Here is a 13,792-nt window from a genome sequence, read left to right on the forward strand (position 1 = left end):
ATATATATATATATAGCACCTGATTTGTGTGGGATGGAGTTGGCAGGAATTGTTGGTCATATGTTTGTGCCTCTAATAAAAGTTTTGTACCAGTTCTGCATTCCCAAAGCAGCTGCCAGATCTTTCTGCTGAGTGGGGCAGGGAGTAGCTTGGCTGAGTGCTGTCTCTTGGTTTTGATCCTAGAACCATCCTCTTTGCTTAGGAGTCTCCCTTCTCTTTCTTATCCAGTCCATAAGGAAGTTGCAGCCATCCAGCCAGATAGCTGTTCGATGGGGTGTGTGACTTCGTAAGGACGGCCTGCTAGTCTGTGAATCTTTTATTCTTTTTCTGCAATTTTTGTTGAAGGGACTTCTCTCCTTTTGGTATTTTCAAGGCCTTTAAGACTTGTTGTAGATTTGTAGTGTTGTCACAGCTCTAATAATTCTGGGAAGATGGGAGAAATGAGGTTTGTTTGGTAATACCTTTTACTGGACCAACTGTATAGTTGGGAGAGGTGTTTAGAAAAGCTCTCAAGCACAAAGTGCCCTCCTCAGGGTTGGGAAAGAAGCAGGTGGAGCCTAAGCTAAACGCCGTGAAACATCTTTTGTGTAACTTCATTATGTAAATAAAAATAGTCCTTTACAGAAAGGGAGGAGGACAGTAACCTGTGGAGGAAGGAAAAGTTATAAGAAGTAGTGACAAAGCAAGTAAAAGGCAGTTGAAATAGATAAACTGAATTACAGAAAAAATAAGACCATCCAAAACAGAGAAGGCAGTTAGCACCTGTGGAATACAAAGAGGTTGTTCCCAGGCAGATGGGAACAACTTAAGCTATATCTGCCTCCTTCCCAGACCTGAGGAAAGGCCTGTTGTTTCTGCAATGTTGTCCAATATCTCTTTTCAACTGTATAGTGGGGCCATTAAAACTCATTACCAAACAAACTTTGCTTCGCTTAAAAACTTTCCTGGATTATCAGTAGGACCAAAATATGTAACCATTAGCTCAAGTGGCACTGGAAGCAGCACAGAGTTTGGTTTTGTTTCTGTTTTTGCTGAGAGAGAGAGAGAACACACTAGAGTCACCCAGAACAATGTCTGTAGGGCATCCTGACCATGTCAAATCGACTCACCCGATTAAGGAACCACAACCACTGCCTGTATCAAAACCAACCAAATTGTCTCTGAATTCAAGAAAGTGACATCAAGTATGTTAGATTTTCCTTTGAACCTTGTACCAGCTGTTCACATCATGAGTTACTGTGAGTCAGGTTATTTTGTGTTAAAGTTGGTCTAAAACAAAGATCTGCAACTTATGGCCCAGGGAACAACTGGTTGTGGTCTGCACAGCTGGAGGGCTTTGCCTTTGCCTGTGCTTGTGCCCATGCCCACACTCACACTGAGACTAGGAAACAAAGAGGTGGACCATGGCCTGGCAGTTTCCAGATGTACCTGTGCTGCTACTGTTCCCTCCCTTCCTCCCCCCAAGAGTGGCTTGGGGGCAGGTTCCAGCTGGTGGGGGACTGTGCCAGGGCGGGGTTGCTTACAGCTGTGTCTGTGCTACAGGTGGGAGGCAGGAGAGCGGGAGGGAAAAGGAGAGAAGTCTAATGGATACAGTCTGTAGCTGCCTGGTCCTGGTGCAGCTCCTCACTGGCTAGTAGAAGCAGTGGTGGCACAGGTGCAGATCCCAGCTGTCTGGCCCCAGTGTGAATGCAGGAAAAGCCCCCTGCTACTGAGGCCGCTCAACCCATGTTGGACTGGAGCGGGGTTGTTCCTGTCTGTGGCTTGTTAAAGGTTGCCAGCTGTTGGTTTGGAAGGCCATTATTTGCTTTATGTGTGGAGTGATGCATGTTTTTATAATGCCCTAATTTTATTTTAAAGTCTGCAGTAGTCCTTGTATTTGGTGCATGCTACATAATATATCCTGTATGTATTTGGTCATTACATTTTTTTTTTTAATGCAGGTATTGCACACAATTCAGTGGGATATAAATTGCAATGACAAATATGAGAACTTGAATTAATGTACCTCAGTGCATAGTACTATTTCAAAATGTGACATTAACACCTTTCATTTGATAACAGCTATGAACTGGAGATAGAACCTGCAAATTTGTCTGGCTGAATTTTCTATGACTTTGGAAGTGTTGTTTACAAGCCAATTAGTATTAAGCCACAGGATCCTGTGAAGATTACCATACACAATTAAATTTAGACAACAGCGTATCCATGGGAACAGTTATTGCCTTAGTGTGAGGCTGTTCAAATTGCATCCTGCCTTCAGAGTGAAGTTTGCCCCTCTGTTGTGACATTCAGGTAAATAACCTGAAGTGAGTAAATGGGGCTTGGGACCTGGAATTGCAAGATCTGCCACTGATGATGGGCCTTTTGCCAGGATGCCATTACGCCAGCCTTTTCTCTAGCTACTGGTTTGGCTTATATGCGTCAGAATGACTGTGGCTTCTCTGGAGAGAGGTACCCTTCCAGCGAACCTGCGTAACTAACCCCTACCTATGAGTGTAATTGGACCTTTGTAGAACACCTACCCAGAGCACATGGGTGACATCATAATCTCCCTGTGCAGGGGCATTGCTAGTAAGCAGCATACAAGGACAGGAGTAGGATGAATTCCATGTAAATGGAATTAAGTCAATGAGATTATTTTTCATTAAAGCAAAACAATCCCACATGTTTTAACTTATGAACATGCTCATATTTATCTATTTGCTTTTGCAAACTGGAGGGTTTTTTGTTTTGTTTTTGTTTTGCTGCATAAAAATGTGAAAGTGAAATATTCCATCTTCTATTCATGTTCAAGTTTTAACTTCTACTTCCCTCTCCTTTCTTTTTTTAATTATAGGGGCACAGGTGTTTACCAGCAAAAATGAATCTCGAATCAGCACACTGAAGTTTCACCCCAGTGATCCTAATATTTTTATTTGTGGGGGGTTTGGCCCAGAAGTTAAAGCATGGGATATCAGGACCTGTAAGGTAGTGAAACATTCCTTTTTCACCCCATAATGTCATTCAGGAGGGTGGGGAATGTGGATAGGTAATGGGATTTTTTTTGGCAAGGGAGGCGATAATTGGAAAATAATATTTCTGTTACCCATGCCTGGTATGAGTGAAAGGCAAACAGTAAGTCAGTGCCCAATTTGGTCTCTTTAAAGCAAAAACATTTTTTAAAAACCATTTTATTTCTTTAAAACTATGATTCTCTGTCTAAGAATTATACAGTTCAGTGGGTGTTTGAAGGCTCTGAGCTGTCAGACATTTAATGACTAATGTGTTTTCACCAATCAGTATTGGTGAATAGGTGATAAAAAGATGACAATGTAGCCTCTAATTTACTGAGAAGTAAAACTGTTTTTGGAGGGCATTTATCTGTTGAGTTTTTTTAGAGACTCTACAATATTCTTGTTTGCATCTTTGACTGTTTTCTGTGTCAGACTATCAAGTGTTCAGGCTTTGCCGTAGGAGTTAGGATGTGCCCCACATTGACTTTGCTGTTCAGTACTAATGAATTCTGAACTGTTAGACATAACTGTCTTTGAGTGAGAGATGATTCTGAGATCCCTTCTTCCCATTTCTGGCAACTTTGCATTTGGAAGTTAAGTGATCCTTTCTGTACTGTGTTTGCAGCGCCAAGGAACGGTGCATACAACTCACCTTATCTTACTTTACTTTTATCACCCAATAATAGGTTTGACTGAATTAACTGGGTAATTTGGTGGTGAAAGATGGTAACTTACCTTTACAGTAACTACAGTTCTTTGTGTGATAATCTGTGCACGTGGATCCCACTCACGATTTGCATTCACCTTCTGAATATAAGTTTGGAGTGTTTTTATCTACAAGTGTTCATGAAGGCTCACACATGGCTCTGTATGCGCTCATGTTTTCTCCCAAATCCAAGGGCATAAAGGGCCTAGTGATTCCAACTGCTTCTCACTTCCTTCTCCACCCAGAATTCAGATGACAAGTTGTGGGACAGAAGAGCAGGTCATAGGATCTACATATGCAGAACAATTTGAAGAACTATAGTTATAATAAATGTAAGGAACTATCTTTTTCTTCTTTCAGTCCTGGGCTTATGGATCTTGCTTGTGCTTGTTATATAGCTGTTTGCCCTTCATGGCGGTTGAAGTAGAGCTTCATCTGAATAAAGATTAAAGAGCTACTTTCCATCTCTTTGTTTGACCTCAGTGCTGTAACTAGAGAGGAACGGACAGTAAATGTATCAACTGAGCTCTGTGTAGCTGCTCTGTATATTTCAGCTATGGAGACTTCAAATAAAGCAGTCTGGTGACATGGCTTGCACTCTTGTCTAACAAGCTCAAATAGTAGTTGAAAGAATTGCCTAATTAAAGTTGCATGTTGTCCTTAAACAACTGGCAATGTATATTGAATTTTTTGGATCCGTTACCAAGTGCCAGAAAAATTTTGAATGACTTGTAAAAGGATTTCATTCTATTAAGGCAATATAAGATTACTCTGTTAGCATTTCTCTTAACTCACCCCACATACATGAGATCTGGGAAAATGTATCAGTAAAAACACATTCTGAGCGATATGAAAATCTGATACCGCTTATAGGATAAATTTAGGCTGATCTCTCTTAGCTACCATGGCTTCATGGAAAAACTGTAGAAAAATGATTTGATATGAAAGTTTATATCTCACTCACTTTTTTACTAATGTGATACTTAGCTTATATTGATAGGCAATGTAAGGCTCTAGTGACTCAAAGAACACTTTCATTAAGTAATATAATACCAGATTTAGTTTCCACAATGATGGAATCTTGCTTAAGAAATGGAACATGTGCAATGTTTCTTTTAAAAATTTATGAGCTGTTTGATGGGAAGAAACAGATGTGTCTCATAGTGGCTGATAGTAAACTGATATTGCTGTTCAGTGAATTGTAATAGAGCTTAATGGCAATCCTGAATGCTGTAAAAACACCTGATACTCCAAACCAGCTGGGACCAATGCTTCAAGTGGACCAGAGTCTTGAGAGGTAACCCAATAGGAGAAATGTTTCCACTTTGTCATAGGTGCCCAGTCAAAGGTTTTCTACTGTGAATCAAAATGTTCCTTGATTTCGCAAAGCTGTTCCTGTTCACTACTGTCATCCACATAGCATCCATGTAGGCACATGATTGTAGCCACACTTTGGTTCTGAATGCAGAAATAGCCCACAGTTCAAAGAGATTGTGTCTCTGCTACAGTAGAGTTGTGAAATGGTGATTGGAAAGATGTAGCAGATCTGCCAACCATAATCTGTAAGACTATGCTTGACTTCCAAGGATAACTAGTGCATTGTCTTCTTTCATCTTCAGCAGAACACGGGGAATTTGTAGAACCAGGGGAGCAGCTGTATCAAATTATGTGACCACAGATTCAGGAAGGTGTCTGTTATGGATCCCAGACTTCCTTCTGCTGAAAAGCAATATTCAGGACCTTTGTAGATGCTGTTGGAGGTATAAAGTTCATCTGGAGGGTTCCCAAAGTTGGAAAATGTGGGAAGGTAAAAGTCACTTGGTTAATTGCTCAGTTAATTCATTTGATCTCTCCTCACACATATATTTCTATTATACTAATTTTGCTCATGATACAGTAGTCCCACAATGGATTTGACTTTATGTCTCTGTTCCCTTCTGCATTCATTTGGAGAATTTAATTTCCTTAAATCACCCAAACATGTAGATAAAGATTCACATACAACTCCTGCCAACAAAGATGAACTATTGTTATTTTTTAATAACACTGAAGGAATTAGCAAGGATTCTTAGTAGTATCTTTTATTGGACCAATTGTATAGTTGGGAGAGATGTTAGACAAGCTTTTGGGTACATTTAGGATCATAGGAAAGTAGAGCTGGAAGTCATCTTGTCCAGCCCCCTGCTCAAGCCGGGATCATCCCAGATTAAATTATCCATGTCTAGCATCTGTATAACCTGCTTTAGAAAGTTTCCAAGGATAAAGATTCTATAGCTTCTCTAGGTAACCTGTTCCAATGCTTGACCACCCTCAGAGTCCCAAAGTTCCTCCTAATCTCAATTTCCCCATATGGTGCTTGCTCCTAGTCTTGTCTCCTACAGCCAAAGATAAAAGACCATCTCTAGCCTCCCTGTAATAGACTTTCAGGTATTTGAAGGTTCTTATCAAATCCCCCTTCCATCTTCTCTTCTCTACGCTAAATGTCCCTAGGTCTTTCAACCTTTCCCCATAAGTCTCGTCTCCCAGGCTTCTGGATAATTTTTGTTGTCCTGTGCTGGACTCTTACCAATCTGTCAATGTGGAGCCCAAAACTACGTTGGAGAACACATAACACCAACTTCTTTTACACCTTGGAGAAAACATAGCACCAGCAGAATCTGCCTGTGCCTGATGAAAGGCATTTGTGCCTGAAAGGTTGCAAAGAACTTTTTTCCCAACTTTTTGGTTGGTCTACTAAAAGATATCACATCTACCCAAAGAACCTTGAGGGCCCAAAACTAGATACAGTCTTCCAGGTGAGGCCTCATAAGTGTTGAATAGAGTGAAAGAATCACTTGCTTTGATTTGCAAGTGACGGTTATGAAAATAACCCAGGATGCTGTTGCCTTTTTTTGCAACAAGAACACACTATTGGCTGATATTTAGCTTATGGTTCACTCTAACCCCCAAATCCTTCTCTGCAGTACTGAAGGCTAGCCAGTCATTCCCCAGTGTGCATCTGTACATGTGGTTATTCTGTTCCAAGTGCAGGACTTTGCATTGGTTCGTGTGGAATCTCATCTGATTGCCCATGGGCAATCCTGTCTGTCTGGGTCATTCTGAATGCGAGCCCTTCCCTTCGGAGTGTCTGCAATTCTACCCAAGTTGGTGTTATCCACAAATTTGCTGAGCGTGCATTATCGATCCCATAATTCAAATCATTAATGAATATCTTAGACAGTAATGGACCCAGGACAGACCCTGGGGAACCTGACATGATACCTTCTCCCAGCTAGATATCAAGCCAGTGAGGACTAATCATTGAGTGTGATTATCCAACCAGTTATGTATCTGCCTTACAGTGCTTTCATAGTTTGTATTTCCTTAGCTTGTTAATGAGACTGTCATGGGAGACCGTGCTGAAAGCCTTCATCTGTAATTCTCCTTCTTGAAGATGGGCACTATATTTGCTCTTCCAGTTAAATGATACCATACCGAATGGCTCTGAAATTTCCTCAGCCAATTCTTTCAGTATCCTCAGGTGCTTCTCATCCAGCCCTGCCAAACTGGCAGCATCTAGCTCCTCTAAGTAATTCCTAACCCATTCTGTAATTACTCTAGTCCTTGCCTTATTTAACTTCTCATCAAATAAGTTTTTAAACAATGTGCCCAGACCATGATTTGAAGCGTCTTGCTCTCCTAAGCAGTGCAGGGACTCAGTGAGCCTGCTGTTTAAGGAAGTGAACCCTGGATACAATGGATAGGATTTAAATCTTAGTGACCTAGGCTTAGTCATAGTCAAAGCCCCAGTATCATTATTGACCTCTCTAATGTACCTCTAATTCCTGAATAGCTGCTGGTATTGTTATTGTTCATTTTGCCAATGGGCTAATACAGGCATTGGGAACAAATGGTGAGCCACCCCTTGTGACCCAGCCTTTTGCTGGTAGCTGCCGATGTCCTGCTGTCCATACATCCCTGCGATATGTGGAAAGCTGTCCTCTTGCCCCCTTCACACTGTCTTCACTGAAAGATGTGCCACTAAAAACTGTAGTGATGGACATTTTGCTGTGACTAATTCAGTGGGGAGTAGATGGTGAGCAGTGGGGAGTAGAGGCTACAGTTAGAGAGAGGGGAACAATCACTTATCTGCATGGAATAGGGGCAGGTGGTTAACTACAGTGGACCAGCCAGCTGTTAATAAAATGTCCAAAGGTAGCACTGCCAGATTGTATCTGGTGTTGAATATTTTCATCTCTGTTTGCTTTTTCAGAAATGTGGCTACCCAGGTAGGGGAAATCTTCAACATTCTTCAAGAACCACCCTCTAATAGTAATATGTGGACATGCAGCTGGTTGGTTTGGGTTGATTAAAGTATCTTGGTTTTCATGAAGTTGACAGTGAGCTCAAGCATTTCATATTCTTCACAGAAGCAGTCAAGAGTGACCTGGAGCTCTTCAATTGAGTCGGCACATGTGACAAAGTCAGTGTATTGAAGATCAGTAATGGAGGTGTTGGTTATCTTGGATTTAGAATGTAACCTGTTGATGTTAAACATATTGGTGTCCATATGATAGTGGATGCTGACTCCAGGCGGAAGTCTGTCAAGAATGGAATGCAGAATAGCTGCAGTATAAATTGAAAACAGGGTTGTTTCAATTGCACATCTTTGCTTGACTCCAGTTCTAATAGAGAAGGGGGACGTCTTCGAAACCCTGTCCCCAATGTCATGATGTCAGGGCCCAAACCAAACTTCTTGTCTACCAAGCTGTTGTCATTCCTACCCTGTTGTGTGGTTGTGAAACTGGAACAGCATTTCAGTGATGGTTTTGGAAAATCCTCTGTATCAACTGGAAGGACAGAAGAATGAACACCAGCCTTCAGGCTCAAGCAAGCAACACCAGTATGGAAGCCAAGTTTATATAGCAGCAGCTGTATTAGACAGGACAGATCATAAGGATGCCTGGTAACCTGTTGCTGAAACAGTTCCTGTACTCCCAACTCACTGAGGGTCACCACTCTAAAGATGGGGAAAAGAAAGAGATTCAAGGATACCTTGAAGGCCAATCTGAACAAATGAAATTTTAGCATCAATACCTGGGAGACTTGAGCACCAAGTAGTCCCCAGTAGTGCCATGTTGTACCTAAGGTATTGATCATTTTTAGCAAACTTTCCTCAGTATGGAGGCAGATAGAGGAGAGAAACAAAGGTAAAGAGCTGTGACCTGACATCACCAGGATCCATTCCTTCCTTCTGGAACTATTTGCCATATCTGCAGTCAAACTAGGTATTTGTTGTCCTTATAGGTAGATCTTGGATCAGCCTATACAGCCATCTCCAGACTCAGTGATGACTTCTCTATTTACTGGAAGACTGTCATCTTCGTCTTGAGGGACTGCCACCACCAACAAGTAAAATGTGGAAAGTGGAGTGTGGGCCAGATCTGACAGCTGGGTTGCAGCAGAAGATTGGCATCAGTAGTAAAACATAGGCCAGATGCAGTCTCTTTGTGGCTAGATTCAAGGCTGTGCCTTGCCAACTCCTGGGTTAACACAATACTCTGTAATAATAATAATTAAAAAAACAAACAAAAAAACCAGGCAGCATACCTTGACATTCAGACTAGCTGAATGACATATTACTATTTGCTAGCTGATCACACATTTTCTTTCCTGGTGCTGGAGTTCTGTTTAGAAGCTTTCTTAACTAACAGATTGCTGAACTGTGAACAACATGTTGTTGTCCTCATAGGCTGATCTTCAGGCAAAACATAAAGATGGTGAGAGATTCTGCACGCCACTTTTTTGTAGGTCCACTCAAATCAATAGACAATACTAACTTTCTACTATGTTGCAAGGCAGTAATTCAATTCCTAAACTAAAAATGAATGTATATTCTGACAAATTAAATTGACTATGTTTCTGATCCAGGTTTTGGGCTCAATGACAAATTGATACAAGGGAACATGATTGTTTCTGTTTTATACCTGTTCTTTATTGGTACAGCTTTTAGAAACAATTATCATCTTAGTTTCTTGAGACAAAATTTGATTTGTGTATAATGTCTTCAGTCAAGAAACAACTTGTTTAAGCAATTTCTTGGGAAACATAGCGATTAATTACCTTTGAAAGGGTAAGGAATAGCTTTGGGCCAGAAGCAGATATTGACATTTTTGCTTTTGTATTTGTTAATTTTAAGACTATAAACTTCATACTTACTGCGATTGATTAACAACAGCAATGTAGTTTACCTCCCTGCCTATAAAACAATGCTAACAAATCCAGTAACAATTTCCTGTCTATCTTGTGGAGATACCTATATGTCAATTACATCCATTATTTTTGAGGAGCCTAAAATTATATTGATGTTAAAATACGATGTTGGGAATCGTTGGAGAATGTATATGCACTGGGTGCTATATTGGTAGTCATAACTGAATGGTGCCATAGAGATTTTTCTGCCTGAACAGTCTGATAACAGAAGAATTAGGATTATTTGTGTGGTTTAGATTGGCCATAAGCTTCCACTTAGAAGCATAGAATGATAGAAAGTTAGGGTTGGAAGGGACCTGAGGACTAGCCCCAACTAGATCATCCCAGCCAAAGCTTTGTGTAACCGGGTCTTAAAAACTTCCAAGAATGAAGTTTCCACCACCTTTCTGGGTAGCCTGTTCCAGTGTTTTACTACCTTCCTTTTGTAACATAATATCTAATATCTTTTGAATAGAAGGTAAACACCACTGTTGCAAAATAATCTGTAAAGTCTTTTGCCATAGAACAGCGTGCTGATTAGACATGAATCATCAATATTTAACGTCTGCTTCTCCCCATCATTTGCAATTTCAACAGATTCCTTTAAATTAATTAATCCATTTCCACCCCTATATTACTACCTTTATTCACGTGTTGCACTAAGCATTTTCTTATTCTCTTTTCCATCATATATTGGTGACAAGTCAGGGGGCACAAAAGTGGCATGTTCCCCTCCCCCAGATTTTTGTGCCCAGGGCAGGGTGCAGACATGGGGCTGCAGTCTAGCTGGAGCCGGCATCTGGCAAAAACAGCTGCATGGAGTTGTGCCCCTCTGCTGTGATGGTGGTGCAGAGTTGTTCCCCCTCAACTGACAGCACTTGTGTTGCCTGTGTCATTATATAATCTTAACTATCATATTTGATGAAGTGTGCTGCCTAATATTTTACATTGTTTTCTATTGTAATTAGTGCTATTTACTTTTAACTTAAACTGATGGCTGGAGCATTTTCCCTGTTAATGGTTATGAATACATTCTCAGTCTCTCTCTAGTGCTTTTATCCCAAATCATTACAAGATCTTTTTGTGGTAATTGTGCTCTGAAAAATTTGCTGCAGCTTTGGTTCTTTTTGCCTCAAATTGTTTTTCAGGTGTTTTAACTTGTCATACAAGTCGGAGAAATAGCTGTAAGGGTGAAGCAACGAATTTTCTTAATGTTTTCTTCATCACATCCCTTATAGCAGCTTTTGTCAATATAATGAACATTATAAATCAAGGGTTTGAGTCATGTTATTTTCCCATTGAAAGCTTAGGTTTAATGGTCATTACATTTAAATTTCTAGGGCCAAGTGACCAGCATATCCTGCATTTTCCTTACAGGAAATGCATCTAATACCTCACTTGGAAATTTGCGTTAAGCACTGGGACAGTGTTGCAAGAATACTGGCAACATTGGACAGAGTACAGAGGAAAGCAACCTAAATGATCAGGGAGACAGAGAAAAAATTATAAGGAAAATATTGGCTGAGGCTGTGTATAACAGCAATGATAAAAATGCTTTTAACAAGAAATATCAGTAAATATAAATTATTATTAACCAATAATTATTCAAAAATTAATTTGCTTCAGGAAAGAGGAACTCCAGCCTTTTTGTAAGTTCTAAAAGTAGCAGAATATAACATCTGGCTAAATGTATTTTTTAAAACTTTGAAACTTGGACCAACAGACCGTAAATTTGTTAATAAGAAAAGGCATTCATAAAATGATAGAAAGTTAGGTTTGGAAGGGACCTCAGGAGGTCATCTAATCCAACCCTCTGCTCAAAGGAGGACCATTTTTAACTACATCATCCCAGTCAAGGCTTTGTCTATCCAGGTCTTAAAAATCTCTAAGGTGGAGATTCCATATGCTCTCTGGATAGCCTGTTCCAGTGCTTTTGTGAGAAAGTTGTTTCTAATATCTAATCTAGCCTAAACTTTCCTTGCTGCAACTTGAGACTATTGTTTCTTGTTCTGTCATCTGCCATCACTGAGAATAGTTTAGCTCCATCTTTGTAATCACCCTTCTGGTAGTTGAACACTGCTATTAAATCTCCCCTCCATCTTCTAGACTAAATAACCCCAGTTCCCTCAGCCTCCCCTCATAAGTTACATTCCCCAGTCCTTTAACCATTTTTGTTGCCTTCCATTGGACTTCGTCCAATTTGTTCACATTCTTTCTGTAGTGTGGTGGGAGGGAGGGGGGCGATGTCCAAAACCGGACAGAATACTTCAAGTATGGTCTCATCAGTGCCAAATAGAGGAAAATAATCACTTCCCTTGATCTGCTGGCTATACTTCTACTAATGCATCTCAGTATGCTGTTACCTTCTTTACAAGGGCATAGCATCAGCTCATATTCACCTTATTGTCCACTGTAACCCCCAGGCCTGTGCCAGTGCATGGGATTGTTCCATCCTAAGTGCAGGACTTTGTACCTGTTATTATTGAACTTCATGAGATTTCTTTTGGTCCAGTCCTCCAATTTGTCTAGGTTACTCTGAATCCTAGCCCTACCCTCCAGCATATCTATTACTCTGTCTAACCTGGTGTTATCCACAGACTCGCTGCAGGTGCACTCAGTTTCATCTTCCAGATGGCTGATGAAGATACTGAACAATACTAGCCCCAGGACTGACCTCTGGGACAGTCCTCCTTGAAACCAGCTGCCAACTAGACATTGAGCTATTGATTAATACCCTTTGTGTAGCAATCCATACAGTTTTCTATTAACCTTAAAATTAGGGACCTAATTAAATTGTGGTTTTGGGATTTTCATAGAGACCATGAAAAATGACAGTCTCCACAATCACTGTGAAAAATAGCATTGTTGTGATTTCCAAAAAAATCAACAAAAATAAAAAGATGGCAGATGGAAGCTGCCCCTTTGTGCCTCTCAGAGTTGAGGGGTGGGGCTGCATGAAGGGCAGCCAGCAGTCAAGATAGTGGCTGCCCCCTTGTCCCCTCTTCCCCCTGGGGCTTCTCTGCCAGTCAGTGCTGAGGGTCAGGGCTGCTGCAAAATGACCATAAAATTGGCTTTTTGGGCTGTGACCAAGCTACGAAAATGCTTTCCCTCACCACATGCTAGATAGGTCTCTACTTGTAGTTCATTCATCTCACCCATACTTAGCTTGCTTGCAAGAATGTTTTGGGAGACCGTATCAAAAGCCTTAGTGAAGTCAAGGTATATCACATCCACTGCTCTTCCCACATTTACAAAGTCAGTCATCTCATCATAGAAGGCAATCAGGTTGGTCAGGCATGACTCGGCCTTAGTGACTCCATGCCGACTGTTCTGAATCACCTCCCTCTCCTCCAAGTGGTTAGAAATGGATTTTTTGAGGACCTGCTTCATGATTTTTCTGGGGACTGAGGTGAGGCCGACTGATCTGTAGTTCCCTGGATCCTCCTCCTCCTCTTCCTTAAATATAGGCACAATATTTGCCCTTTTCCAGTCATCCAGGACCTCTCCTGATCACCACAAGTTTTCAAAGCTAGGCCATAAGTCTATGCAATATCAGCAAGCCTATGAAACAGTAAAAGGCTAGACTTTGTTACCTTTTTCGTGGTAAGTACAGCAAAAGCTGTGTTAACTGGCACCTTACAAGTCGGCATGCCAGGAGTGACTAGGAATAACAGTCACAAGCTGGCAGAGGGTAGGTTTAGGTTAGATATCAGGAGGCGCTATTTCATGGTCAGGGCCGCTAGGGTCTGGAACCAGCTTCCAAGAGAAGTGGTGCAGGCTTCTACCCTGGGGGTGTTTAAGAGGAGGTTAGATGAACATCTTGCTGGGGTCATTTGACCCCAGTATTCTTTCCTGCCATGGC

General features: G+C 41.0%; 1 protein-coding gene across 1 annotated transcript in view; it reads left to right on the plus strand.

The window, feature by feature from the left end:
• Nucleotides 1–13,792, plus strand: part of WDR25 (WD repeat domain 25) — a 141,409-nt gene that overhangs the window by 103,384 nt on the left and 24,233 nt on the right. The window contains exon 3 of the mRNA XM_019552519.1: nucleotides 2,837–2,967. Coding sequence (XP_019408064.1) covers nucleotides 2,837–2,967 — 131 coding nt within the window. The remainder of the gene's footprint in view (nucleotides 1–2,836; nucleotides 2,968–13,792) is intronic.

The sequence above is a fragment of the Crocodylus porosus genome, unplaced genomic scaffold (assembly GCF_001723895.1).
Source record: "Crocodylus porosus isolate Cpor-Errol unplaced genomic scaffold, CroPor_comp1, whole genome shotgun sequence".
Lineage (NCBI taxonomy): Eukaryota > Metazoa > Chordata > Crocodylia > Crocodylidae > Crocodylus > Crocodylus porosus.